The sequence below is a fragment of the Colletotrichum tamarilloi genome, assembly GCF_030869305.1.
Source record: "Colletotrichum tamarilloi strain Tom-12 chromosome Unknown Scaffold_4.1, whole genome shotgun sequence".
NCBI lineage: Eukaryota > Fungi > Ascomycota > Sordariomycetes > Glomerellales > Glomerellaceae > Colletotrichum > Colletotrichum tamarilloi.
In genome coordinates this window covers 913,363-937,373 of record NW_026849387.1, presented here as the reverse complement: position 1 = coordinate 937,373, position 24,011 = coordinate 913,363, and the positions used below count along the sequence as shown (strand labels likewise).

Sequence of the window (24,011 nt, the reverse complement as noted above, 5' to 3'; positions counted from 1 at the left end):
ATTGTCTCGAACTCGAACCTGATGCGGCATGCAAACGCTATCCCTGCTGCTTGAGTTGCTTGGTTGTCTAATGAATCAGCTCACGAGGCATGAACTTGGCCTGGGCCATAGGTGCGAGTATTGCTAGACCGCTGCGAAGCGTACCGCCTGGAGTTGCTCTTGTCTTTCTTTTACTGCGTGGCAGATGCGGGGGGAAATTCTGAAGTCTGAACCATAGGGAAAGGCGCCAAAACCCACCGCTCATCTGCTCAATTGCTGCTTTCGGCCATCTAGCCGGGGTCTGTCTGTTTCTCTCGCCCTCTCCACATTGTGGGGATTCATCCTCCATTGGCACTGGTCGACTGGACCAGACGAACGCTGTTCATTTCCAATCGCCGTGACTCGCTACCTCTTCTCCGATCTCCAGCCTCCCCAGTCGAGGCTCGTTGCTTGTTGTTCGCGTGGTTGGCACGGTTGACAGTGTCCGTCATTCAAACAGTGGGTTATAGCTTGTGGGTGAAGGTGGCTGCACTCCAGCCTCCAACACCACTTCTGAAATTACCATGCTTCAGCCTCCGTGATGATGGGTGCACCGTCCACATTGCCGGGCTGAAGGCGATGTGTCGTCTGGCTGTCTTGGGGCTGCAGCAACCACAGCAAGCGTCCTGTCAGTTGCCAACGGGGTTGCTGCAGGGTGTGTGGCACAACGTCGGTGTGCTATTTGCGGAGGTGATCAACCACATGGGAGAGTCTGACAGTCACTCGCGTTTGTGTTGTCGCTGCAATCCGCCGCCAGCTTTGTGGCTCCCGACCGCCGTCCAACGCTTGCAAGGTGACAGGACGGGATGCCGTTGAGACTTGAGTGACAAGCCATGCCAAACTTGTCCGTAAGTCGCAAAGTCGCAAGTAGCTGCATCTTGATGACGAACCCTCGAATGTCCTGCTCAAGCCTCTTGCTCAGATGATGATCTTGACAGGCTCTGCCTTCGAGCGCTGCTTCTTCCGGGGCCACAAATCAATCAATCTCCAACCCAATACGTCAGGTTCGCTATGGTTCGGATTTCCAGTGGCCCATCAGGCCGATCTGGCGTGTCGGCCGAGTGAGAGAGGGACGGGAGTTTGTCTCATTGGCCACCCGTTGTTTCGTGGCCTGAACTCACTCCTCCAACGTTCGCAAAGACTCCGAGATGTACTCCGTCCTCTGGAATAACTCGCAGTGCTGTAAGGGTCCGTGGAGAAGTTGTCTCCAAATCCGAGTCATTCCAACCACTGGATATGACGCAGGCAGTGCAACCTCCGATTCTCGTTGATTTCGGCCAATGTCCATCAATTCCTGGACGAGTAAAACCCAATCCAGCCACAGATGAAAGATCTGCTCCGAAAACTTGACAAGTGAGAGAAATCGACAGAGGTCGACGTCGACACCCCACCGCGCCTCATGTCTGCGAGGAAGCCCCGGAGCTTCAGCAGCGAGATGCCACACTCTAATGGAGATTGAGGGGTCAATGGGCCCAGTATCTGTATCTGGATCCGTGCAGCGTACTCCGTACGGGTACCCAAAGCAACGCGAAGCGAAGCTTTCTTTGAAGCAGAGGCCAGATGGGCAACTGGGCCGAATTGAGAACACTGTGCAGGAAGAGGATCCAGAAACTTCAGCAAGAGAACCGGTCGAGTGGAGCTCTTCCACTCTCAATCCCACGATGCTCTGCTCCAGAACACACCCAGAATCCTGGAGACTGTGGCCGTTACGGAACCGCTTTAGCTTGGCATTTGCAAATAGGTTGCTCTGAGGGCCCGCCCAAGACGGCGCTTCAACGTTTGCGGTCGAATTTCTGTGGTGCTGAGAGATATTACCATCAAAACCACAGGCTGAAGGGCCTGCCGCCTCGCCCGAGCTGTGGATAGGGACGCGGTACTCTGTGCAAGTGTGGCGGGGATCCCAGCAGGCAAAACCGCTGCGCAGCATTGGCAATAGGGGAAGCCAATGCAGCTCCAGCTCCAGCTCCCGCTGGCCACCCCTCTTCCCCTTCTTCTTTGCCACAGCCTCGCGACGCCAGTCTGTTCGTTCGCTGTCGCCGAGCGCTAGGACGCAGGAGACGTGAAGAGTCCCCGGAATCTGGCCGACTCCACAGCCTCTCACTCTCCCGTCCGTCCACTGCACCTCGGCGGTTTTTTGGCTGTTGGCTTCGGGCGTGTTCCTCTTCTGACAGCAACGTCCGGCCGAGGCTCAATGCCGGCACCGACAAACCAACCATGCCTTTGACGGGGAGGCGAAACGCTCCAAGACGGGACCGCGGTTGCATTGTTGACAGAGCGGAGGATATGAGACGCGAACGACAAAGACCAGAATGCGCTCTCTGTCAAACCTGCGCCACTTATTTCCGTGGGACCACGAGGGCGACGACGACGACGCCGCCGCCCAACGGCAGAAAAAGAGAGACACCGACATTTCAGTTGCTGAGTACTTGTTTATCCCTGTAAGATAATAGGGCGACTGAGTCAATCCACTGCCAATTCAGTCCTGTTCGCGGCCGGCAACATCAAGACTCGATAGGCTTGTTACAGGTAATGGTGGATACCCTAACAGCAAAGCAAGCGATAGGCTTGGAATGTTGGGGTAGATATCCGTAGATACAGAGTTAAGAAGGGAAAAGAAGGAATTCTCTATGAGACTTGTCGCTGCCCGGTGGCTGTCCGTTACCCCTTTGCCCGATGGCACGGTCAGTGGCCGGGACGAGATAGTCCAGGATCCCAGGGCAGCCGTTTCGCCGCCATCAGAGATGATCCCTACAGGCGAATGGCTCGCGTGTAAGCGACGTGGTCTTCCCCGGATTGAGGTTCAAATGAGACATGTCGTTGTTAAACGAGCCTCATCTCTCTCCAGAGGGTCCTTTTGAAAAAGCAGGGGGCTTGATCAACCGGAGATATGTCAAGCAGGAAGCTCCAAGGGCATCGTTGGTTTCATCGATAACAGAATCAGGTGAGCCTATCCGAGGGGATGGGACCGGCTATGGGCGTTGTGGATTGTCGGTGAGTTTTGGATTGGAGTCGCATCGGCAGTGATCCTCACGCCCAGGAGGGCGGACAGCCAAGCCGTCGATGGCAGTCGTAAGATGTGAATTCTGAGGCCTTTTCTTTCGTCGGGGGGGGGGGGGGGGCGGTTTCGTAGAGGCAGAGCGAAAGAAAGGCCATGCAAATCTACGAGAGGTCGTTCGAGTCGGGCCACAAAGAGACAAAGTGACAAAGTTGACACGCAGAGAGAGAGTTGAACCGTTTCGCTGGGAGGCTGACTGAGCCTGTGGTGGTTAGACTGTGGTACGTACTGAGTCTTGCAAGGAAGAGGGCAGGAGCGAATCGAGATAACGAACCACTCTTTTGCAAGAAAGAGCACAGACGCGCTTTCCCCAAAATGGCATCCTTGCTGCATGCCATGCTTCGATATCCCTGTCATCATTCAATCGATGCAGGGTCCTCATCGTTCATTGGCTGTGATGTTTGCGCCGTTATCGCCAGTCTCTGATTGGTCGCTTACTCAATTCATGGTGACGCACTCTTGCCTCAGGCAAGATTCACTGGACGTGCAGGGCCACCAAAGGACCTCGGGGCGTGTAGGGAACAAGCTCCGATTCCGGGTCCATCACCTCCTTCACGTTCGCTGCCGAAGCGCGTTCGCGGGCTGGCAAACGCCTGGCGGGCGAATGGGCAGCTGGCGCATGCAGGGCGTTCGACATGTGACGTCGACTCTGCCGGCATCCCTCGTCGGCGCAGTCGGTGACGGCTCGCTCACCGCCTAGTGACATTCTAACACGCTACAGCGAATCGTACAGAGAGACGCAGCAACAGCTGGCGCATTTCGCTGTTATCACCGTACCGCTTTGCTTTTTTCCAGGCCACCCTATCCCGGCCGGGGGTTCGATGCCGCCCAAATGAGTGTTTGAAGGTTGCTATCTATTGCTTTCCGGCATGGCGGAGGTTCATCCGTCAATTATCTGAACCTCCAACCCGGTTCCCCGAATAGGGCAATTGAGAGACAGGAGAGAGTGAGATTGCTGGACAACGAACGGGACGACAGTAACCTGACTGATCCAAAATAACACACCCCCCTCAATCCGATACCTCAATCCGACACCGATGCCATCGACGACAACCACCACCACCAAAGCCAAGAGAAAGTCAACGACCGTTCCATGTCAAGATGCGTCGTGATGGTGTTGCCGCCGCCCGCCGGCGTCGATCCGTGCAACAACCCTTCCCTTCGCCTAAACTGCGCCGCCCGGTCGATCTGCTGCCCCAACCATTCTTCCCCCAGACTCTGATGTAAGGGCGAGAGGTCTTACGCTCCCAAACACTTCCCAACTTTCGCGACGTTCAAGGGGGATTTTCATGATCGTCCGCGCGGGAAGGGAAGGAATGTGCGTAAGACGGAAGCGCCAGCTCCATGCTAGGCTACGTAGCAAATTGTTTCCCCGCGGAAGCACACTCACCACCACCCCCGAAATTCCAATGGGAACTGAGACTCAACCCTCCAAAAGGCTGTCCGACATGAACCCTGCCACCGGCAAGATGCCCGGCTGGCCCGCGCTATCGTACCCGACGCCGGTCGCACCGGCCGAGAAGTTAGATAGAGCCTCGCCCCCTTTTCCATCTTGAACATCTCTTCTTCTTTCTATCAGGCCCTACCTTCCTTCCGGGCCCCGGGCCCCGGGGGAGGGAGGGTGCGCAAATCCTCGAGAAGAAAACGCCAAATGACGTACCGGAGGGTTGCTCTTCTTCCGCTCTAGGAAGGCTGACACGGGATCGCTTTGGGGTAAATCGAGATTCCGACACAATGGCCCAGTATGGTTCCCACGCCCTCCCCATCACTTCTTTGACTCCAAAGAGACTCCAAATCTTTCCAGGCTTTTCAGCCTATCTAACTGACTCAACATGCTGGACAGTTGACGACGAGAAAGAAATAAGGGGAACAAGGAAGCAAAATCCAGCGATTGTCGCTTCCTGTAGTGGTGCTTTGGCTTTCGCAAACATGACGTCGGTGCTAAACACCAAACCCCAGGCGCGGTCCTTGATGATCAGGATAACCCCCGTACGGAAATCATTGCCAAGGATCGCCCAAGCTTAGATATCGATGCCCCGAGGAGAAGCAGTACATACGTAAGTATGCCATGCATCTTGGAAAGAACTGACGCACAGAAGGTGTTTTGGCCCTTTTGATTGTCACTCTCAAGCTTTGTCCAGGCCGTTATCAGAAAATGTGAGAGTAAAGAGAGAGAGCCCTGACAAGCCGACGCTCGACAGCGTTCCTGATTGGTTCTGCATCCTCAAAGCATTGTTTCCCGATTGCCTGAGCGCGAAAAAGTGACAGGTAGGATTCTCTCATGGGAATTGACCAAACCTTGATAACGGAAGTTCCGTCCGCTGCTGCGCTGCATAGAATTAAGGTTCATCTAATGGCCTCGTGTTTCTCCATGTGTGGTGTGCACGGCCGGAATTAGTCTAGAATGTCTGACCCTGAAATGAGCAAGTCCACCCAAAATGCTAATTGCTTAGACTGCCAGGAGTTCTGTAGAATCATACCCATGGAAACTGCGAGTTTATCTTGTTGCACCCTCAAGTTTGATCTCCTGCACCAAAGCAACCCATATGGCTACCGAATCAGCCCAAGACAAATCGCAAGGTTTTGAAATCTAGACGTGACGCAAGCAATAGTCCTGCTTGTTGATCAAGACGAACTTTCGTCTGTCAACTCAGACAACAAGATCAGGGTTGGGCTCCACGGTGAACGTCTCATGTACACGCCTTGCAATATAGAAAGCTACCTTCCAATATATGTCCATTGTCTCTAGACGGTGGTTACTACTTACTTATTCTACTGTGATTACTCATGAGGAGACGGATGAGGTCTAATGACTGAACACGGCGATGGTGATATACGAGCCCGCAATGAATCTAAAAAGAACAATGTTCAAAGCGAAGCTGTTATGTTCACTATTTATAACCAAACCAATTGCAGCCTGGTTAAAACAGCTCACTTCTGGTTGGAAGGCACCGCGTACCACCAAGCACAGTGTCTTTATATACCTCCATTGAAGAAGTCTCGGCACGCAAGCGCGCAAGTGCCTCTGCTCGTCCACTTTGCGAAGACGACTGTTCCGTTCGCTTCCTATATTAGCGGAGGTCTTCAGCTGGCCTCAAGGAGCATTGAGAGACAGTGAAGTCAGCATCTTTAGCATATAGACTGAGAAACGAGGGGGATATATTGATAAAGGAGTAGATAAAATCAGTCAGCTCTTGTCCGGCATTGTGAAGACTTAGTGCTCCTGAGGGTTGTGTTAATGGAAGAGGGGTAATCGTCATTGCAGCATCTACAAGGGAATCGCATCATGCAATGCTGTGTGTCGAGACTATAGCAAAGCTCAGTTATCGTGGCACAACGCTTCGGTCTGCTGAAGCGTTGAAATACATTGACCAAAGGCGAGTGAAGTCGGGATCACCTTCAGTGACTATCTCTGGGCATGGAAGAAGGCAAAAAAAGTGCTATACAAGTCTCATTCGAAATTGGTATAAGGCTCGGCGGACATTTTGCTGACTTACATTGATACGAGAATCTGCTACTTGTCTAAAGGGAAAGGGCATAAGTTCCGGTTGACTGGTTTTATCCAGTTACTCTTGAAGGATGTATTAGTTAGAATTTGATCAAGTATAAGGTGGACATCTAATATCAGATACTGCTGTTCGACATCTTTCCAGGATATCAATTCTCGCTGCAAGAAACTCGATCAATCTAAATTTGACTTCTCCTCATCAACCCCTCATCATCACCCTTTTCTATGTCAAGCTGAATGTTTTAACTAATAACATCTATTACTCCCCCGTTGTGCCGCTACTATTCCACAACTCCCTAAACATGCCCCCTTCCTGATCCTTCAACACTCGCGGTACCCCTTTCTCAACAACACTGCCTTTATCCATGACCACGACCGCATCACAGTCCAAAACCATATCCAGGTGATGAGACACCATGATAATCGTATAACCCCCAAACTCCCTGCGAATAATATTCTGCATAACAAGGTCCGTAGCCCGATCAACACTAGAAGAAACCTCATCAAGCAATAGTATACCCCCTTCGGTACCGCCACGGCTCTTCACCCGCCTCCGTAAGACCGCCCGAGCCAGACAGAACAGCTGCTTCTGCCCCTGGCTGAAAGACTCCGCGGTGAGTCCGGCACCTATCCCGCCTCGCTCCTGTATCCCCACGAGTAATCCCACTTGCTCTAAGACCTCGAGACACTCAGCCTCGGTTGCCGCATCAAACGGGTCGAGGTTGTCTTTCACTGATGAGCCGTCGGGGAGGAAGATTGCGTCCTGTGAGACGGCTATGATGCGGCGCCGCAAAGTATCTCGATCGACTCTGTCGAGAGGCACGGAGTCCATCACAATGCTACCCGCACTCCCAGGTAGAGTCTCGATGAGACGAAGCAGCAAGAGGATGAGCGATGATTTGCCGCTGCCTGTTCTTCCGCATATAGCTACCCTCTCGCCGGGTCTGATTGAGAGGTCCAGATCTCGGATGGCAAGATCCGCAGGCGGCTTCTCCTCGCCCGCTGAGTTGGGCTGATCCCTGGAGACTCCGTAAGACGCTGAAACTCCTTTGATCTCGATTGCTCCCTTCTCAGGCCAGCTTTCCTTGGGAATGACATCTTCGTCGGGCCCAGTCTCTGGAGTCACCGTGTCGCTAAACGTCTTTAGGCGCGCCACTGCTCCTATACTTGTTTCTAGCATGGTGTACGACTGAACGATTGTAGTCAGAGTATCACCGAAAGACATGAGAGTTACTAGTGATGCACCGGTGAATCCAGAGCTGGCGCGCAGTTGCGTCGCCAACGTCACTACGATGGTCGCAAGGGCAGCCACGAGTAACTTGAGTGCTAGCTGTAGCCAACGCTGGATGATTGCGAGCTGATATGCTGGCCTCTGGCTGGTGTCAAGAAGGTCGTTGTTGACTGTGATATCTGCAGAGATGAAACCCAGAGCTCTCAACGTCGCTAAACCCTTGAGAGTATCGATAAAATGAGAGCTGTGAACAATATGGGTCAGTGCAGTCCTGAATGAGTTTAGATAGCAGTCACCAGCAGACTCACTAGAGAGGACTCTTTGCTTCAAGCTCCAGAACACGTAGCTGCCTCGAAGTCCGAAGGTAAAACATCTGCACAAAGTACAGAATCGCCACAAGACAGGGGTAACTAATCGCCAACCACGGCGACGAGACGGCAATAACGACAGACATACCCACAGCAGCAAACAGCAGCACGGAGAAGTTGATCAGTGCCATCGGCAGCTCGCTATCAATCAGAGCGAGATCCTGAGCAAACAAGTTCGTCACTGTCCCCGTGTCAGTCGTCGCAAAGAACCTCAATGGCGCGCCGACGAGCGTCCGCAGGGCTCGCTGGTGCAAACTCGATCCGGACTGTGAGATCATGGTCTGCGTATTGATGAAGACGACCACCATCAGGGAACCGAGACACATGATTTGTAAAAGAGCGTAGATGCCCATGTAGAACGCGCCTGAGCGCTTCGGGATCTCGGCGGTGATGTCCTCGGACCAGAACTTCAGCCAGACGGTGGGGAAGTTCATGCAAAAGGCGTAGGCGCAGCACCAGAAGATGAAGACGGCAATGACCCATGTGGCCATGCTTCCAAAGTAGTGCCTGTATACTGCAACATCGCCCAGCTGGCGTGCCTTATCCGGTTCGTCCGCCACGTCGGAGACTTCAGTGATTATTTGAGCCAAGGGGATCTTCTCAGGCTGGCTTGACACTTCATTCTTTCCTTGAGGAGAGGTCTCGGTCTCTTGGATCTTCAGACTTTGAACGTATTTCCCGTTGGTCTGCAAGTCTGCAAAGGATCCCTGCTCGACTACAGTACAGTCGGCACCGAGTGCGATGATATGGTCTGCAAGTGGTAGATGACGCACAGAGTGTGTGCATAATACGGCCGTGGTGCGCCTCTGGCGAACGATGCCTTGGTTGCCAAAGACCCGATTGAAGACGTGCTCTTCGGTGGTCGCGTCGAGGCCGCTCATGATGTCGTCCAGTATAAGTAGGTCACATTCGAGGTACAGGGCGCGAGCGAGAGCGACTCGTTGTCTCTGCCCACCACTCAAGGTGAGCCCGTTGCTGCCGATTTTAGTTCGATCGCCTTTGGGTAGTGTTGAAAAGTCGGCAGATAGCATCGTGGCATCGATTACTTGGCGGTATCGTTCAGGATCCAGTTCCGAGTGCCCAATGATATTGGCCTTGATTGTGGTATTATAGAGGAACGGAGATTGATCGCAGTAGCCTACCCTGCGATAGTTGACACTGAAGATCGCTTCGCCAGAATAATGTGGGATCTCGCCGAGAAGGCCTTTCAGAAGTGTCGACTTGCCAGAAGCCACAGGTCCTACGATGATGGTCAGGGAGTTGGCAGGGACGAATACGTCAACGTCGTCCAGAACGTACTTTCCCTCAGTCCATCCAAACGAAGCTTGCTTCACTGCGATTGAGGAAGAATGTAATTCAGTGGGCTTCGTATCACTTCCCAAACTTGACAAACGCAGGGCGTCGGGCGTTTTGCGATAATCTATACGGCTGTCTTTGTCTAGGTACGCCTGGATACGACCCAGGCAGGCGAACGCCGAAACCAGTTGCGGAATGGTCTGGAACAGGCTGCCTAACGGACCAGCCAAGAGCATGAGGTACGCCATAGAAGTGAAGATACGCGTGACGTTGAGGGTCTGAGAAGTCACGGCGAAAGCCATGACGGGGCCGAGCTGAGAGGGCGTGTATGCAATCGTCACGGCCGCGAGAAGCATCAGTCGCCATTTCCCACCCACGCTAATTTCCTTGAGGCGTAAGCTGTGTATCAGGGTTTCAATCGGCCCCGACATGGCCGAGATCTTGAGTGCCTTCATGCTCGAGATAGCTTTGGCGGTTACACCGACTCGCTGCTGAATTGACTCCATCCACAACGTTTGACGTTTTCCTGTGAATTTGGCGGTCACCGTGGAGGCTGCCGTGCAGACGATGACTACAACGACAGGTGCAACAAAGGCAGCACCTATTTGCCGTTGCAGCAACCAACACGCCAACGCAACCTCGATCGTGTTGGCCCAGTATTCGTGGATCGGCTGAAAGCCATTCTTGACGCGCTCCACGTCGGCGTTCATGAGAGTCAAGGCCGCGGAATCGTCTGCGGCGGACAAACTGATGACGGTTGTTTTGCGGTAGACGGCTGAGGCCAAGATGCCTCTTGCCATATGGACGAAGCGCTCTTGGAAGTACCAGTAAATGGAACTGGATGTAGCCATGCCAATGTATGTGAGAAAGGCAGCACCGATATACCCGTACCCCTTATTCGGTGACGAGGCACCCACAGGCTCCTGGAGATAGTTCAACAAGCTCTCAATCATGAGAGGTTGGCAGAATTTGAAGCCCATTTGACAAAGCCGTGGGATGATGGGCAGTATGAATGGTCCTACAAGCGTCTGTGCAATGCCCCTGAATAGAGCATGCTTGTGGCCCTGCGTTTTATTCTTCTCTAGAAGAGGCCCGAATTTGGCGTACAGGACCTCGGCTGACATTGCTTCATCGAGCGCATACAAGTCGTCGAGGACAAGGAGCTTGCGGAATCCCCTGAGAAAGAGGTCATTGACCCAAAAGTAGGTCGACAGACTGATGATACCGCTCGTCGCCTCTGGACTTTGCTGCTTTTCGGAGGCTATTGCTTGCCTTTTCGTCCGAGATTCGATGACGAGTACGACGACTTTCAGAATGACACTAGCGATCGACAACCGAGCTTGATGGAAATCGTTGGCAGAGTCTGCCGACAGCCATTCAGTTCTCGTGCGAGCAATATCAAATAAGACAGTGATCAGGAGGTATACACCGAGCAGCATCGACGGCCGCGGTGAGCGGGCATGCTCCAAGAATGAGAGAAGGATCATGACTAAGGATGCAATGAAATTCATCGTATCGGATGCGAGCCCCAGCCGGGACGACCAGTACGTGCCACGACTTGTCAGAATGAGATGGCCAAGTTGCAGGCCACTGTAGGTCACAAGAGCAGACTGATAAAGTATTAGGTATAGTGTAGTTATAGGTAGTGTCTTCGCTTACGATCTTAAGGCATAGCAGAATAGTCTCGTCAATTATCTTTTGTTTTTGAAGCAATTGTAACAGTCGCGGCAAAGAACACAGGATCAACACGGCTGCCGGAGTAATTGCCAAGGCAGCTTGCTCGAATCCGACAGTGAAGTCAAAATCATCACGGCATCCGTGGACGACTGGACCCCGTGACCCGTCGTTGACACATGAGGAACTCATCGAGAGGCTGAAAATGCTGGCGTTGGGTAAAGATCGCCGAAAGCGCAACGGCGCACAGTTGAGACGCGTCGCATAAATCGAAAGGATTCGACAGAATTTTGAAGAAATGTACCTCGGTATTAAGAATAGGTCCCTTTATCAACAAGTTGCCCCCTGTGCGGCGTATCATCACCCCGAGCAAGTAAGCATCATCTGCTTGGCTGAATTTCCGGCTGTATCGCTCGACATTTCGGTTCTCCACACGGAACTGTGCCCCTTGGGCCAAAATGAACAAAAAAAGTCAACCTTCTTAAAACAACAAAACACACATAAGAACATTGCTTCACTCCTCGCCTTAGCAAGGGCAAGGGAAAATACAGAAATTGCAAGGAATAGGGCAGGGGATGATAAAGCAGAAGCGTCCGGGACAAGGTCCGCGACCATCATCACCGCCGCGAAGGCCCATCTCCATCTGCTCTGTTTGAGGCTGTGGGCGCTGAGGATCTTTTGCGCGGCGAGGCTGATTAGTGAGAGGTTCAAACGTTCACGGCTATTCGACGGAAGAGGACTCTGTGCTCACCCATGGGTTGGTAAGGGGCCGGCTGTTGGGCGTCGCTCAATGTGGAAGGAGAATCTGCACGCCCAGATGGGGCAACTTGGCTAGATTGGTCCATTGTGTTGTTGGAAGTGTTGTTGGAAGTTGGTGGAGCTTTCGTTGACAATTGCGCAAGATGAGTACACTTTTTTTGGTCGCGAAAGAGAGAGATGTTAATGTCTCCCGAAGATGAGAAATATGGCCTGGGGTCGAAGATGTTGCTAGGATGAGAAAGGTAAATGGCCATGACGCAGCCGCCTCAGAAAGAGATGGGATGACAGCAATCCAAAGGGTGGCTGTGCAGGCGTCACGTGCAGAGCCGATCAGGTGATCCTTATTAAACTACGAATGCTGTCAAAAGCTCTAATCACGCGCCTGCCTTCCAGAAATTTGATCAAAAGCGAGCTATATGGACTTGGAAATGCGAGGTGAAAGACAATATCCATGATGGTTGAGTTCTCCTGCCGTTTGGTGGCTGCGCATTGCTTCTGGAGTAAATTCCATATCGGACGAATGAGGCGGCAGACGCCTCGGAGGTCCGACCCGCCGGTCGGATCCCAGTTCCGGAGCCGAGACCCATTCTCTTGCTCCGTGCCCGGTCCGGTCATCTGCTTGTAGCCGCATTGTCTGCGCTCAGCCAGTGTGTTGCTCCTCATCCTACCTTACCTTGACAAAATGGCTTTGGAAATTAAAAAAACGCAAATTTGAGGGTGATTTCTTTTTCCTTTTTTTTTTTTTGGGGGGGGGGGGGGATTACGGTCATAAGATACAACTCGATGCGTTTGCTTCAACTCATTGCAAAGAAAGTCGCCTGCCTTGTAGTATCCCCGGCACAGTAGGGTGATAAGTGAAGATAGGCCACCCCGACTCTATGGCGACATAGATCGCACATGTAAACGCCGGGTAAGAGATGATACACCAAGATGAAGTGGAGGCGGGATCGACATATATACTGTACGTAGGTGCTCATTCGCGCATACAGTACTCAACCCCGGACCCGTTTCATTCCAATCCCGTCGGACAGTTTCAAAAATAAGCCTCTGGTTGCATTGGCTCTCGGGGCGATCGCTGACTCGCCATGCAACTGTACAGAAATACCTACAACTGCGGAGCGACCGACACAACAACCGGGCAAGGATACAACCCCCTTTTTACTATTTTGACAACTCCCAAGAGTTGCTGAACCATTCAACTCATTCGCATGTGGGGGCCACCCGCGCGAACAACTCACCATCGTCAAACCACTAGCCATCGTGGGGGTTTGGCGACTTTATTTTAGTAGGGCGCCCTCGCCCTTCTAAATAAAGGCAATGTATGAGACGCGGACAGCGTCCCGCACCACGGTCGACAGAGAGCCAAGAGAAGGACAAGAAATAATTGAAACGTTCATCGCCAAGACCAGCGCGAGACGGCAGCCACAAGCTTTTCTTGCCCTCCTACTCTTTTACCGCTTCATAGCAGATCCCAATCGGCTGCTAACTAAGCCAACCTCACTGTGATTGTCGCTGGCATCCTTTCTACCTCCCTTGGAACCGATAATACTCCAAACCTGCCAAGGTGCAGCCAAGGTTTTCGGGCCACCAGCCGATTGCACCGCCAGACGTCTGTGGCCGAGCCTCAATTAGCAGACCTCCAAAATAGACATGATACTCCTGGCTATTGTCAAAACTGTAAAAAACAGGAAGTGAAAAGAGGAGACGAATGCAAAAGGGCTCCTTGTGAATGAAGTATATAATCGAGACGAACGAACGCACAGTCTCGGTCTCATCTCTCACTAGCTCATCATCATCATCACACAACAGTCTTCAGCTTCAACTTCATCCGATTCGAACGCTTCGAACTCATCTAATCTTCCCCGCAACTGCCAAACGCCAGACTACCAAACCCACATTCAAACTAGAAACTATGCGTGGCATCTTCTTCACCGTCTTCACCCTCGTGGCCGCCGTCGCCGCGCAGGCACCGTACACCGGACCTTGCTCTGATACCGCCTGTGGCGTGGAGAGCGAGAACTGCGATGTCCAAGGCCGCCAGTGCTTCCCATTTCCCAACATTGCTCCAGCGCTCCGTGAGGGCTGCGTCTGCGGTTCTGGTTAAACCGACATACACCAGACTTGGAATTTCATAGGCGTGAGTACGGACCACTCCCCCGTGATGTGTCAACCATCATCTCATACTCAATATAGGTTTTGGGATCAGACTCGGCGAAAATCAAAGCGGCAAGGCGCGCATAAAAGGGCCATCGGAACCTCAATTGGAAAGGCTCCGTAGAACACGGCATAGGAACATGGCACATAAGCGACTACTTTGGCGCCAAGGACATCGAGGACACCAGCATTGTTACTTCCATAGCTAGATTTTGGCTCTTGATTACAGCGAATTCATTGCATTTGAAATTCCAAGTGTCCACTGAATACGAAGAAATATTGTTCTCCGCTTGGGTTCGTGACTTGGTCTGGCTCTACAGATAGTATCCTTGCAACTCCGATCCTAAATCTTCCAAGAAAAGAGCTTGCACCCATCATCAACCTCATAACGTAGGACTTGCTCAGGTGATGGGCTACTGCGAACAGCGTCGACAGACAAGATTTGCGCGATTCGTTCGCGGACTGATTCCGTTAGCTGTTTGAGTCAGTTCATGCCCGAGAGAAGAGCTCGGCGTTGCTTAACGGACATTGTACCGAGCGAAACTGCCCAGCCTGGGGCCGCGCGAAGCCATACTCTTAGGAAGCTTGTGTCGCGGGTTTCTCAGAAGGATGAACCTGGCTGAGATCTTGACTGCAAATGCGGAGAAGACCGTTGGAGAATTCAGGAGACGATGACACAGCCAAGTTAACTTTGCCATTTCCATGGCTCTTACTTTGGTATTTAATTATGCCATCGTCCGAGGATAACCTATTCTTCACAGTCTTTATTGGAGATGCCGACTTACTCGGTCGTAACACATTATTCTACGCATCCGACTGATAGCAGTACCCGTCGTTTCCGAGCGTTTGGATACGGCTGGTTCCATAAGCAAGATGGTTAGACTGAACGAAATGCAGATATACGTTGGGGAGCCAAGGCCCTAAGATCTTGTTCGTCCTGTCCCTCTCTTCGAAGATGGGACCGTTGAAGTCTCAACGTCTGACCGAGATTCCTTGACCTTGCTCGAGTCTGCTTCAGCGGTATCCCACTCTCTTCGGACTACATCCTTCACACATAGTCTCCGAGGCTTAAAGCCGAACTTGAAATCAGAGGGTTCCGTCATGTAGCCGATTGCGTTCATAGCCATCTTGTCGACCTCCTCCAACGGTACTCTCTCAAAGGCCTCTGACAGGCTATCGAAGGCCATAAAGGTGTTATAAAGAGACACTTGCTTGCCAGGCAGTTTCGTGTACCTTAGCCTAGCACAGGTAGGGGCAGGTCAGTACATAAGCTACCATTCAAGTTCAGCCATCTTTCAGGGATAAAAGCTCCCAAGTTTCCAAATTCATCATGAAACACCTTCTTATCCCAATCAATAGCCCAAGAATTCACGAACAGTGTCGCTCCCTTGACGATGCGCTTGCCACAAATCTTATCCTTCATCACGGTTCTCCGTGGGATACTTCCCGGCGAAACAATTCGCCAGCGCATGACCTTCGATACCACGGCATCAATGTAAGCCAACTTCGTCCGGTCCGCAAAGCGCGGCTGCCGCTTTCTGCCAACCAAGTTATCTGGGATAACTTGCGATCGCGCGCGAAATTCAAGTTCGTGTACATTGCGACGAGAAGCCAGAGAAGCTGCCTCAGGCCAGTCTTCATACTGCCTTGGACGCTTGTTGCGAGGGTGAAGGCCAGATCTATCTCCGACAACGGGGCCTCTCTCGGTGTCCTTGGCGATATCTGCTCGTGCTTACCTCGCACACTATATAAGAAAATTCCCATCCAAGAACAAGCACATACGACCACACCCATCGGAGAATTCGGGATCCCGTCCGCTCTCCCATAGACAAGCCGATGAGGGCCAGATTAGTAGTTGAGTCGGTGACGATCAGCGAATACCTGGTGTTGTATGTGTTTTGACGTTCCTTTTGTTTAGTGGTGGGTCACGATGTTGCTTGGATAGCAATAGTAATTACCTACCTAGTAAAGCTGACTGGTTGACTGGCTGAAACTTTTACGCGGCAACATATTCAAGACTCGGAGTTAGCATTCGTTAATGAATTCTCGAATGGGCACCATGTTCGTGCATTGAGTGAGTCGTGACTTTCGCTGCTACGCTCCAGTGATCATACCCATGCTCACAGAGCTCGGCCCGTGACCGTACTACGCACTGCGTTTCTCACGGAGCTCATTTCTTGCTTCGGCGGTATTGAGAATAACAGCGGTAAGGATCTCAAAGAGTCTTGTCGTCGTGACTGGTCCATTGCGTCAACTCATTCAACCCAGTTCAAGAGCGGTCTCTCTTAAGGTGAGCGATGAAGGTCGCCAATGATAGGTAGCTTGGGAGGCTTTGAGATCGCCTCATTTATGTTGGCTTTTCTCGACACCAGGAAGAAGACCGTCAACAGTTCAACTGCCTCCAGCTTGGTTGACTGAGTTGCTAGCCATATCGTTGTCCAGACGAATCACGGGTGAGTGTTGGGCCTGGGCATGTAGAGATGGCAACAGGACGAAACACGGATGGTGCAGACAACTTGGTTACTAATAGTGATCGCACCATTACCTACCCAGAATATGCGTTTGAGCGGAGTCGTCAAGAAAATCGCTCCGGGGCATTTTCGGCCATCGGATCAAGGCATGATGACCTTTAGAATCTCACCTGTTGTGCCCAGTCACTTCCTTACAGCATGGTAACGCACGAACATTTCATATGTATCCGTACCTTCTTGACCAGAAGATAGCCATCCGGAAGAATTCACACTAGCCGAGCCCGCTGCGTCACAGATTGTATGACTGGCTAGCTGGTTCGGATGAACTGCCAGGATCTACCATAAGCTCCGCTCCGGAGGCAACACCGGGCGGGGCCGGACCGTTCGAACTAGCGGCCCATTTTGACCGGCTGGGCGGGAGCGGAGCCCCTAAGAGCTAGCATGATAACCTCATAGGGCAAGATAGTGCTGATAGACACCGCGACATCGCGGGCAAGGTGAGAGGCTTGAAGCCAAATGACGTATATGCATTTCTAGACAAAGGCTAAACAACCCCGTTGTCCGGCTAGGTCAGCCATGGGGCTCAACGTCTGATACTCCATCAAAACCCGTCTTGAGCAAGGATACTCAGGCCTCCGCCTCCGGTTTCTGCGCATAGACAACGAAGCTGTTTTCATTGTTGTTAGCCAAACGCTTCGTGGTCGTCCAAACTCAAGGGAAGTATGGAGGGAATGGCAAACTCACTACTCCATGTAGGGATGGAAGGTTCTAGACTTCAGCTCGCGACGGACGTCTGCAAGAAGTACTATAACCTCCTCCTTGGTCCATCCAAGTACACCGGTGAACAGTCTCAAAGTGAACGCTTCAAGGCCGTCCAAGATCTGCATCAGGTTGATCATGCCCAGTTCCTTGTAGTAGGGGTCTTTCGGCCAGTCCCCAACAGGAATCTTGAACTTCTGGTGGGTGATATTGACGTAGTCCCCAGTCTCCCTGACCCAGTCCTCCAACTTAGGTCCCGGATTGGCTTCGCGGTTGATGCGTTTGCACGCATCAAAGAACAACTCCGACCACTTGCTAGTCTGGTGCTGTTCGGTATAACTACCGTCATCTGAAGTGTATCGCAGGTTGAAGTCCTGGAACTCAACCCAGCCGCCGGGGTTTACGTTCCTAAGTTGAGAACGTTAGTGAGAAGGGTGACAGGTGAGCTCCTTGGCCTTAAATACTCACTCATATATCCTCTCCATCAACTTCGGCCAGTCTGCAAGTGACGCAGCCATATCTCTGCAAAATATGAAGTCATACTTCTTAGAGTTTACCCAGGGACTTTCAACATCATCGATCTCGAACTTCACATTCGGTGGGACCCTACGTGGCCCTGGTTAACACTAATGATACTGCACAAATTTGTCAGGGTAATACCTACCAAGTTGGCTGAATAGCGCTGAGATCATTTCCCACCACCTATTACGTTGCGTTAGTTTCAGCTAACATCCCAAAGACAACTCGTGTCGAGGTCTTATTATACGATGCTTACTTCGGCGTTTGGAAACTCCTCACCCATGAGCATTGCCCCTAGAAGCTGTTAATCACTGTAAATTTAAACGACTCATGTGCAGCTTACAGATTCCAGTTCCAGTACCGATGTCAAGAATCCTGTGGATCTTGTCTTCCTCAATCGGGGCCATAAAAAGCTTCTCTCCGGTGGCCTTGACCATCATCATATGCAAGAAGTCCAAGCGGTCAGCCTCAGTCTTTAGGTTGAAAGTATTAGCTAGTGAAGTTCTCCTCGATTGGGATCTTGAAATCGTCATACCTCATCATTAGGACCCCAGTACGCTACTTCTCATTAGTCAACTATTCAGCATAGGCACCACACAAATGATACTCACATCCAGATCTGAAAGCGTGGTAGCGACGACCGTGCTCTGTAGGGTAATCAACCACGCTTGAAGTTATTGATGCTGTATACGACGACCTGATTCTCTGCTTAGCCTCAACTTGGATGATCTCAGGCACAGCTACTCACCACCGGTCATCAATAGTAGACGCGCCGTCAGATCCCTGGTGATTCGATTAGGGCGAATTTTGTGCAAGTCTGGGGTTTAGAAAACATACAATGCCCTCATCGTCAACCTCAATTTGGCCTGTTGCATCCTCGTGTTCACTTTGTGTTGAGCCAGGTCCTGTAGGAGAAGCAGTCTTGGACCTCAAAGGCGACGCAGTCTTTGACCTGGCGGGAGAGCCATTTTTCGCGCGACCAGGGGAGCCGGACGCCGGTGGGCTGTTTGGTGTTCCAGTCATGTCGAATGGCGGCCAGGGTTTCTGGGGTTCTGTCTCAAAACTTGTGCCAAGAGGCTCAACCTTTGAAGGAATAGAGAAGTTCAGGGAACATTAATGTAGGAGAGGGAGTGGTCAATGGGAAGGATGCGTCAGACAGCCAGTATGGAGAATTTGTACTCAATTAGCTACTCCTCTCTACGGGCTCCCACAGCTTGTGAACCCCGTTGTTGGTGCAGGGCACTCAGATGTGCATACATAATGCATACAAACGTTCCATTTCGTCAAGTCAACGTAGCAAACTTCTATATCCCCGGGGTGAGAGACTAATCAGCAGCTTTCTAGCAATACGGTAGCGGGGCATGTCAGGTTGTCGCATCTCACATTCGCGGAATCGAGACCAATGAGAAGTATTCGCTCCAGTCTCCCTGGTCGTGGTGTGGATATTACAAGGAAAGCGAACAAGCCACATCATGCATGAATCAGCTGAGAGAACATTTCTTTCGTCCCCTCGTTGCTAAGAGCTCCAAATGGAAGGTGAAGAGACAACAATCCCGAGCCTCCGGGCAGGAGCAGACATAATATGTATGCTTCAAATTTTGGCGGATTACTCGGATGGACACTTCATTTAGAATGAGATGCTTCTCGATAACACCACCATGCTTTCTTCCTATTCACTGCGGCTAATCTAAGCTTCCTCTTCTGGTTTCTGAGCATAAACAACGTGACTGGGAGGTACGACTGTTAGCTGAATTGAGGACGAGAAATGAGAGGAGAAAACTCACAACTCCATGCGGGCATGGAAGGCGCCTGTCTTCAACTCATTTCGACAAGCTGCTAGCATCACCATGACCTCCTCCTTCGTCCAGCCAAGTACGCCAGTAAGTAGCCGCAAATTGAAGGCTTCCAAACCATCCAAAATCTGGATGAGGTTGCAAAGACCGAGATCCTTATAATGGGGATCCTTGGGCCAAGTACCAATTGGCAGTTTATACGTCTCATGGGTGATATTGGTGAAGCCGGCCTCCGTGACCCAGTCCTTGAATAAGGGGCCCGGACAGGGCTCACGGCCAATCTGCCTGCAGGTGCTGATGAATGTCTTATTCATCTTCAGACTTTCGTGCTCATCGGTGATGGAGCCATCATCAGAGCGGTATAGGAGATCCCAGTCTTGGAATTCGACCCAGCCTCCGGCGTTGGTATTGCTATAAAGACTGGTTAGCAGTGAGATTTGATGACGCGATGTTTGGTTTGAGCGCTAACTCGTAAATATTCTTGACCAACTTGGGCCAGTCAGCGATAGCACCGGCCATAGAACGGCAGAAAATGTAGTCAAATTTGGTTGTAGGCAACCAAGGGCTTTCGACATCGTCGACCTCGAATTTAACGTTTGACGGTACCCTTCTTCCCGTTAGAAACCATCAGATGAGGGAGAATCGTTGTTTAGCTCGTACCAAGTTGGTTGGTTTGCGCTCAGGTCGTTTCCGATAATCTTTCCAACCACTCAGTCAGCTCTTTTCCTGCAATTAAACTACAACTCATTTCGGGGGACAAATACGCACCTCAGCGTTGGGGAACAAGTCTCCCATCTCCTTAGCCCCTGTGTACTCTGTCAGTTGATCGGAGCCGTAGGGATGGAAAGAACTTGATCTACTCACAGATTCCAGTCCCAGTGCCAATGTCCAAGATGCGATGAGTTTTCTTCTGCTCAATTGGAGCTAAGTACAACTTGCCAATGGCTTTGAAGATCAAGGTCGAGAGGAAGTCAAGACGGTTCATCTCATTCTATTCAAATGTGGTTGTCAATAGTTGTGTCGTTAGCCTGGGTGACTATGGCAGCACCTCATCGTTTGGAGCATAGTAAGCTGTTTCTTGTTAGCTCATGAGAGCGAGACACATCGGCGACAGTATACTGACCTCCTCCTCGGAAAGCGTGATAACGACGTCCATGCTCTACAGGATAGTCGATCACACTGGAGCCTAAGGAAGCTGTGTAGGATGATCTGGCTCGGGTTGTGAGTTTCATGCCTGGGAACATTGGGTAGGGTGGAATTCTACATCTGATCATCAATCGTTGAAGCTCCATCGCTGACCTGGGCCCTATATAAGCAAGGATGGTATTCATTCAAGTCTGAGAAAATATACTACAATTACTGAGTCCTTCGTCAACTTCAATATCATCTGTAACTTCGCCTGCAACTTGGCCCGCGGGTGAGTTCTGCGCTACTGGTGAAGCAGTTTTTGACCGCGATGGACTCCGATTTTTCGGTGACGCGATCTTTGACTTGGCGGAAGATGTAGCCGTTGCCGCCGGGGGCGAGGCGGGCACCAGCGACTGAGCATTTGGTGATCCGGTCATCATGGAATTTGAGGGGGCCTTCGTTCCGAGAGTCCGGTTCAAGTAACGCAAATCTATCAAACTCTGGGCTAATCAAGAATAACTGAAACGGCGAACATTAGTTGAAAGACTTGGTGAAAGGTAGATCAAGCCAGACAATCAGCCAGCTTTGTACTCGCTGTTGGTTTCCCTGCATCCTGTAGGCTCTCGGCTATTTGGCACCTCGATGTTGGTGCGCCAAATGTGTTCAGCCATGCAGCATACGCAAACAAACGTGCCATTCATCAGCTTTGCCTGCATATCTCCGGGATGTATAGCAAATGAGAGCGTTGCCAACGGTTCCAGCAGCGGGGTGTTGGCCGTTGGTTGCAGTCAGGCTTTGTTCAGTCGAGACCAATTAAGACGGTTGCTTCCGGTCTCCCCGGTCTTGCTGTGGATACTAAGTCCGTCTCATCCGAAGCGATGCATAAAACAACAAGCGTACCCCTCTCTGGGAGTTATCGTTACTGGATTGAACCGGAAAGCTGACAGAGGGCTGCGCCAACCGAGGCAGGCCGAGCAAACCGGGGCCCTGCCTCACAATGATGTTTTCTGTCTGTGTGGCATCTCGAAGTTGATCTCATGAAGATAAGTCAGTAGCCTAAGCCTTGATTCAAAACTAAAATATAGTCAGACTTGACAACAGAGCTGTTGGATTCAATGCCATGCATCGCTATCATTGGCCAAGTTCCCTCCTCGGCCATACATAGTCGGAGCTTATTACTGGAGACAACATAATCATGTACCTCACATGAGCAGAAGTTTTCTACATACAGTATTTCTTACTCTGGCTTCTGTCCATAGACTACATGACTATTGGTCTTGTTAGCCACAGTTCGTCGTACCTTATTCCTCCTAGGGAAGTACTCACAATTCACCAAAGGCGTGAAAAACTTGCGATCTCAGCTCTTGGCGAACTTCGGACAACAGTGTCGATACCTCTTCCTCTGTTTTGCCAAGAACTCCACAAAATAGCCTCAAGGTGAATGCCTCGAGCCCGTCTAGAAGCTGTATCAAGTTGCCCAGGCCGATTTCTTGGTGGTACTCGTCTTTAGCCCACGGCCCGAGAGGCACCGTGATTGTCTTATGCCCGATGTTGATGAATCCTGCATCCTGCACCCAGCCCTCCAGCTTAGATCCAGGACATGGCTCAATACCACATAGCCTGGCTGCTTTTAGGAAAGCTTGATCCCACTGGTGTGTCTTATGATGGGGCCGCAGACTTCCGTTAAGTGACGAGAATTCAAAATCATAGTCCTGAAACTCAACCCATCCCCCTGGCCGAAGATTTCTGTACGTAAAGAAGGTCACCAGACATCCAATATTGTGCCGCTTCCATCCAGTGTCACATACTCATATGCTCTACTCACAAACGTTGGCCAGTCGGAGAGAGATCCAGCCATGTAGCGGCTGAAGATGAAGTCGAAATGTTTTTCGTGAACCCAATCGCTTTCAACATCATCAATCTCAAACCTGACATTGGATGGGACTCTTTCAATGATTAGCTAAAAATCAGAGATTAGAGAGGCAGTGGAAAGTTGCATGTCCTACAGTCTTGGCTGGACGGGGCTCAAGTCGTTACCGATGATCTGCTGACTCTCAGCTTCCGGCCGTATCATCAGATCCTAATACATACCAGCGCGTTGGGGAAAGTGTCGCCCATCTCGATCGCCCCTGACAGTCATAAGCTCAAAACTCTGGCACTCGTCTAATGTAGACTCACAAATACCCGTACCAGTACCGATATCAAGTACTCGTTGCATCTTTCTCACGTCAATTGGGGCTAGAAAGAGGTTGTACTTGAGGAACTTCAGAACCAGCTCGTGATTGTAATCCAAACGACCTAGTTCATCCTTGCAGCAACATGACCGCCTCGTCAGAGAAAGTAGCTCTCTTGCCGTTACTTCTATTGCTTACCTCGTCATTGGGGGCAAAGTAGGCCGTGTCAAGGTCAGCATGGTCCCGCAGCAGAAAACTCGATACACTCACCTCCAGCTCTGAACGCGTGGTATCGTCGCCCATGTTCTGTAGGGTAATCTACGACACTAGAGGTTACGGACTTGGTGTACGAAGACCTGCATCATTAGCTCTAATCGCGTGTGGCAACTCAAGCTCTTCATACATCCGGTCGTCAAGGGTCGAATCATTGTCCTTGTATATATGAGCTTAGTGTACTGCGTCTATAATAGGGCGGGCTATGGACAACTCACACTGTCACCAACTTCGAGTTCAACACCTTCATCACTAGTATCCGAGGCAATGCTCATAGGCGAGGCAGCGTCGGATCTATCCGAGGAACCTCCTCCGAGGGCGCTCATCTGGACTGCCGTCCCGATGTATTTAGCAGGTGTTCCGAGCGACTGAACCAAGGTCAAACAGATGAGTCTACACAGTAGCAAAACCTCCGAGATAGTGGAGAGAAGCACTCGCGAAGTGGCCGCGACCCAGCTGCCATGGTTTTGTATCCGACGATAGAGTCTGTCTTCTACATATCGCAACTCAGGCAACCGCTACTGAGTCTGTTGGTGATGGAATCATACAGCATGCAGACGGCCCAAGCAAGAATACCTAAAGTCCTACACCGGTCGTGATCCTGCAGACTCCCGAAGTCGCGAGCTAATCGGCGGCCTGCGATTTGACGCTTCGCTTCCATCGGCTGGGCGCTGTTGTCCTTGGCTCTGGTGAGACCAATCATGTCTCTGTGCGTTGATCGCCCCTGTCTCTGATCTGTGCCGTGTTGGGCGCATTACATGGCCCAACTTGCTTCGTGGACTGTTGGAAGAGGGAAAAGAAACGACATGCATACTTCGGGCCCGACAGGAG

The 24,011-nt window shown here is 51.3% G+C and overlaps 11 protein-coding genes across 11 annotated transcripts; 1 reads left to right on the top strand and 10 right to left on the bottom strand.

The window, feature by feature from the left end:
• Positions 1–537: 537 nt before the first annotated feature.
• CTAM01_01961 (uncharacterized protein) lies at positions 538–2,282 on the bottom strand (the record flags this gene model as incomplete). The annotated part of the gene is made up of 6 exons (XM_060518001.1): positions 538–696; positions 1,140–1,198; positions 1,410–1,463; positions 1,523–1,605; positions 1,701–2,061; positions 2,120–2,282. The coding sequence occupies 6 exons, from the start codon at positions 2,280–2,282 to the stop codon at positions 538–540; spliced, it is 879 nt and encodes a 292-aa protein (XP_060387535.1).
• Positions 2,283–2,965: 683 nt separating this feature from the next.
• CTAM01_01960 (uncharacterized protein) lies at positions 2,966–3,433 on the bottom strand (the record flags this gene model as incomplete). The annotated part of the gene is made up of 1 exon (XM_060518000.1): positions 2,966–3,433. The coding sequence occupies one exon, from the start codon at positions 3,431–3,433 to the stop codon at positions 2,966–2,968; it is 468 nt and encodes a 155-aa protein (XP_060387534.1).
• A 115-nt stretch (positions 3,434–3,548) lies between these two features.
• CTAM01_01959 (uncharacterized protein) lies at positions 3,549–3,779 on the bottom strand (the record flags this gene model as incomplete). The annotated part of the gene is made up of 1 exon (XM_060517999.1): positions 3,549–3,779. One exon carries the CDS (start codon positions 3,777–3,779, stop codon positions 3,549–3,551), a length of 231 nt encoding a protein of 76 aa, XP_060387533.1.
• A 395-nt stretch (positions 3,780–4,174) lies between these two features.
• On the top strand, positions 4,175–4,629 carry CTAM01_01958 (uncharacterized protein; the record flags this gene model as incomplete). The annotated part of the gene is made up of 2 exons (XM_060517998.1): positions 4,175–4,296; positions 4,425–4,629. The coding sequence occupies 2 exons, from the start codon at positions 4,175–4,177 to the stop codon at positions 4,627–4,629; spliced, it is 327 nt and encodes a 108-aa protein (XP_060387532.1).
• Positions 4,630–6,840: 2,211 nt separating this feature from the next.
• Positions 6,841–10,987, bottom strand: CTAM01_01957 (uncharacterized protein; the record flags this gene model as incomplete). The annotated part of the gene is made up of 2 exons (XM_060517997.1): positions 6,841–8,056; positions 8,121–10,987. 2 exons carry the CDS (start codon positions 10,985–10,987, stop codon positions 6,841–6,843), a joined length of 4,083 nt encoding a protein of 1,360 aa, XP_060387531.1.
• Positions 10,988–11,857: 870 nt separating this feature from the next.
• Positions 11,858–12,163, bottom strand: CTAM01_01956 (uncharacterized protein; the record flags this gene model as incomplete). Its single annotated transcript, XM_060517996.1, has 1 exon — positions 11,858–12,163. One exon carries the CDS (start codon positions 12,161–12,163, stop codon positions 11,858–11,860), a length of 306 nt encoding a protein of 101 aa, XP_060387530.1.
• Positions 12,164–13,812: 1,649 nt separating this feature from the next.
• On the bottom strand, positions 13,813–15,250 carry CTAM01_01955 (cytochrome P450; the record flags this gene model as incomplete). The annotated part of the gene is made up of 2 exons (XM_060517995.1): positions 13,813–14,029; positions 15,048–15,250. 2 exons carry the CDS (start codon positions 15,248–15,250, stop codon positions 13,813–13,815), a joined length of 420 nt encoding a protein of 139 aa, XP_060387529.1.
• A 235-nt stretch (positions 15,251–15,485) lies between these two features.
• CTAM01_01954 (cytochrome P450) lies at positions 15,486–15,857 on the bottom strand (the record flags this gene model as incomplete). Its single annotated transcript, XM_060517994.1, has 1 exon — positions 15,486–15,857. One exon carries the CDS (start codon positions 15,855–15,857, stop codon positions 15,486–15,488), a length of 372 nt encoding a protein of 123 aa, XP_060387528.1.
• Positions 15,858–17,161: 1,304 nt separating this feature from the next.
• Positions 17,162–18,835, bottom strand: CTAM01_01953 (methyltransferase domain-containing protein; the record flags this gene model as incomplete). The annotated part of the gene is made up of 10 exons (XM_060517993.1): positions 17,162–17,201; positions 17,282–17,701; positions 17,762–17,899; positions 17,958–17,995; positions 18,069–18,106; positions 18,156–18,285; positions 18,348–18,370; positions 18,424–18,509; positions 18,561–18,595; positions 18,650–18,835. The coding sequence occupies 10 exons, from the start codon at positions 18,833–18,835 to the stop codon at positions 17,162–17,164; spliced, it is 1,134 nt and encodes a 377-aa protein (XP_060387527.1).
• A 664-nt stretch (positions 18,836–19,499) lies between these two features.
• Positions 19,500–20,761, bottom strand: CTAM01_01952 (methyltransferase domain-containing protein; the record flags this gene model as incomplete). The annotated part of the gene is made up of 7 exons (XM_060517992.1): positions 19,500–19,539; positions 19,597–20,016; positions 20,075–20,212; positions 20,266–20,303; positions 20,374–20,411; positions 20,470–20,596; positions 20,729–20,761. 7 exons carry the CDS (start codon positions 20,759–20,761, stop codon positions 19,500–19,502), a joined length of 834 nt encoding a protein of 277 aa, XP_060387526.1.
• A 1,209-nt stretch (positions 20,762–21,970) lies between these two features.
• Positions 21,971–23,506, bottom strand: CTAM01_01951 (methyltransferase domain-containing protein; the record flags this gene model as incomplete). Its single annotated transcript, XM_060517991.1, has 9 exons — positions 21,971–22,001; positions 22,060–22,479; positions 22,542–22,679; positions 22,740–22,777; positions 22,825–22,862; positions 22,912–23,031; positions 23,178–23,263; positions 23,311–23,339; positions 23,399–23,506. 9 exons carry the CDS (start codon positions 23,504–23,506, stop codon positions 21,971–21,973), a joined length of 1,008 nt encoding a protein of 335 aa, XP_060387525.1.
• Positions 23,507–24,011: the final 505 nt, after the last annotated feature.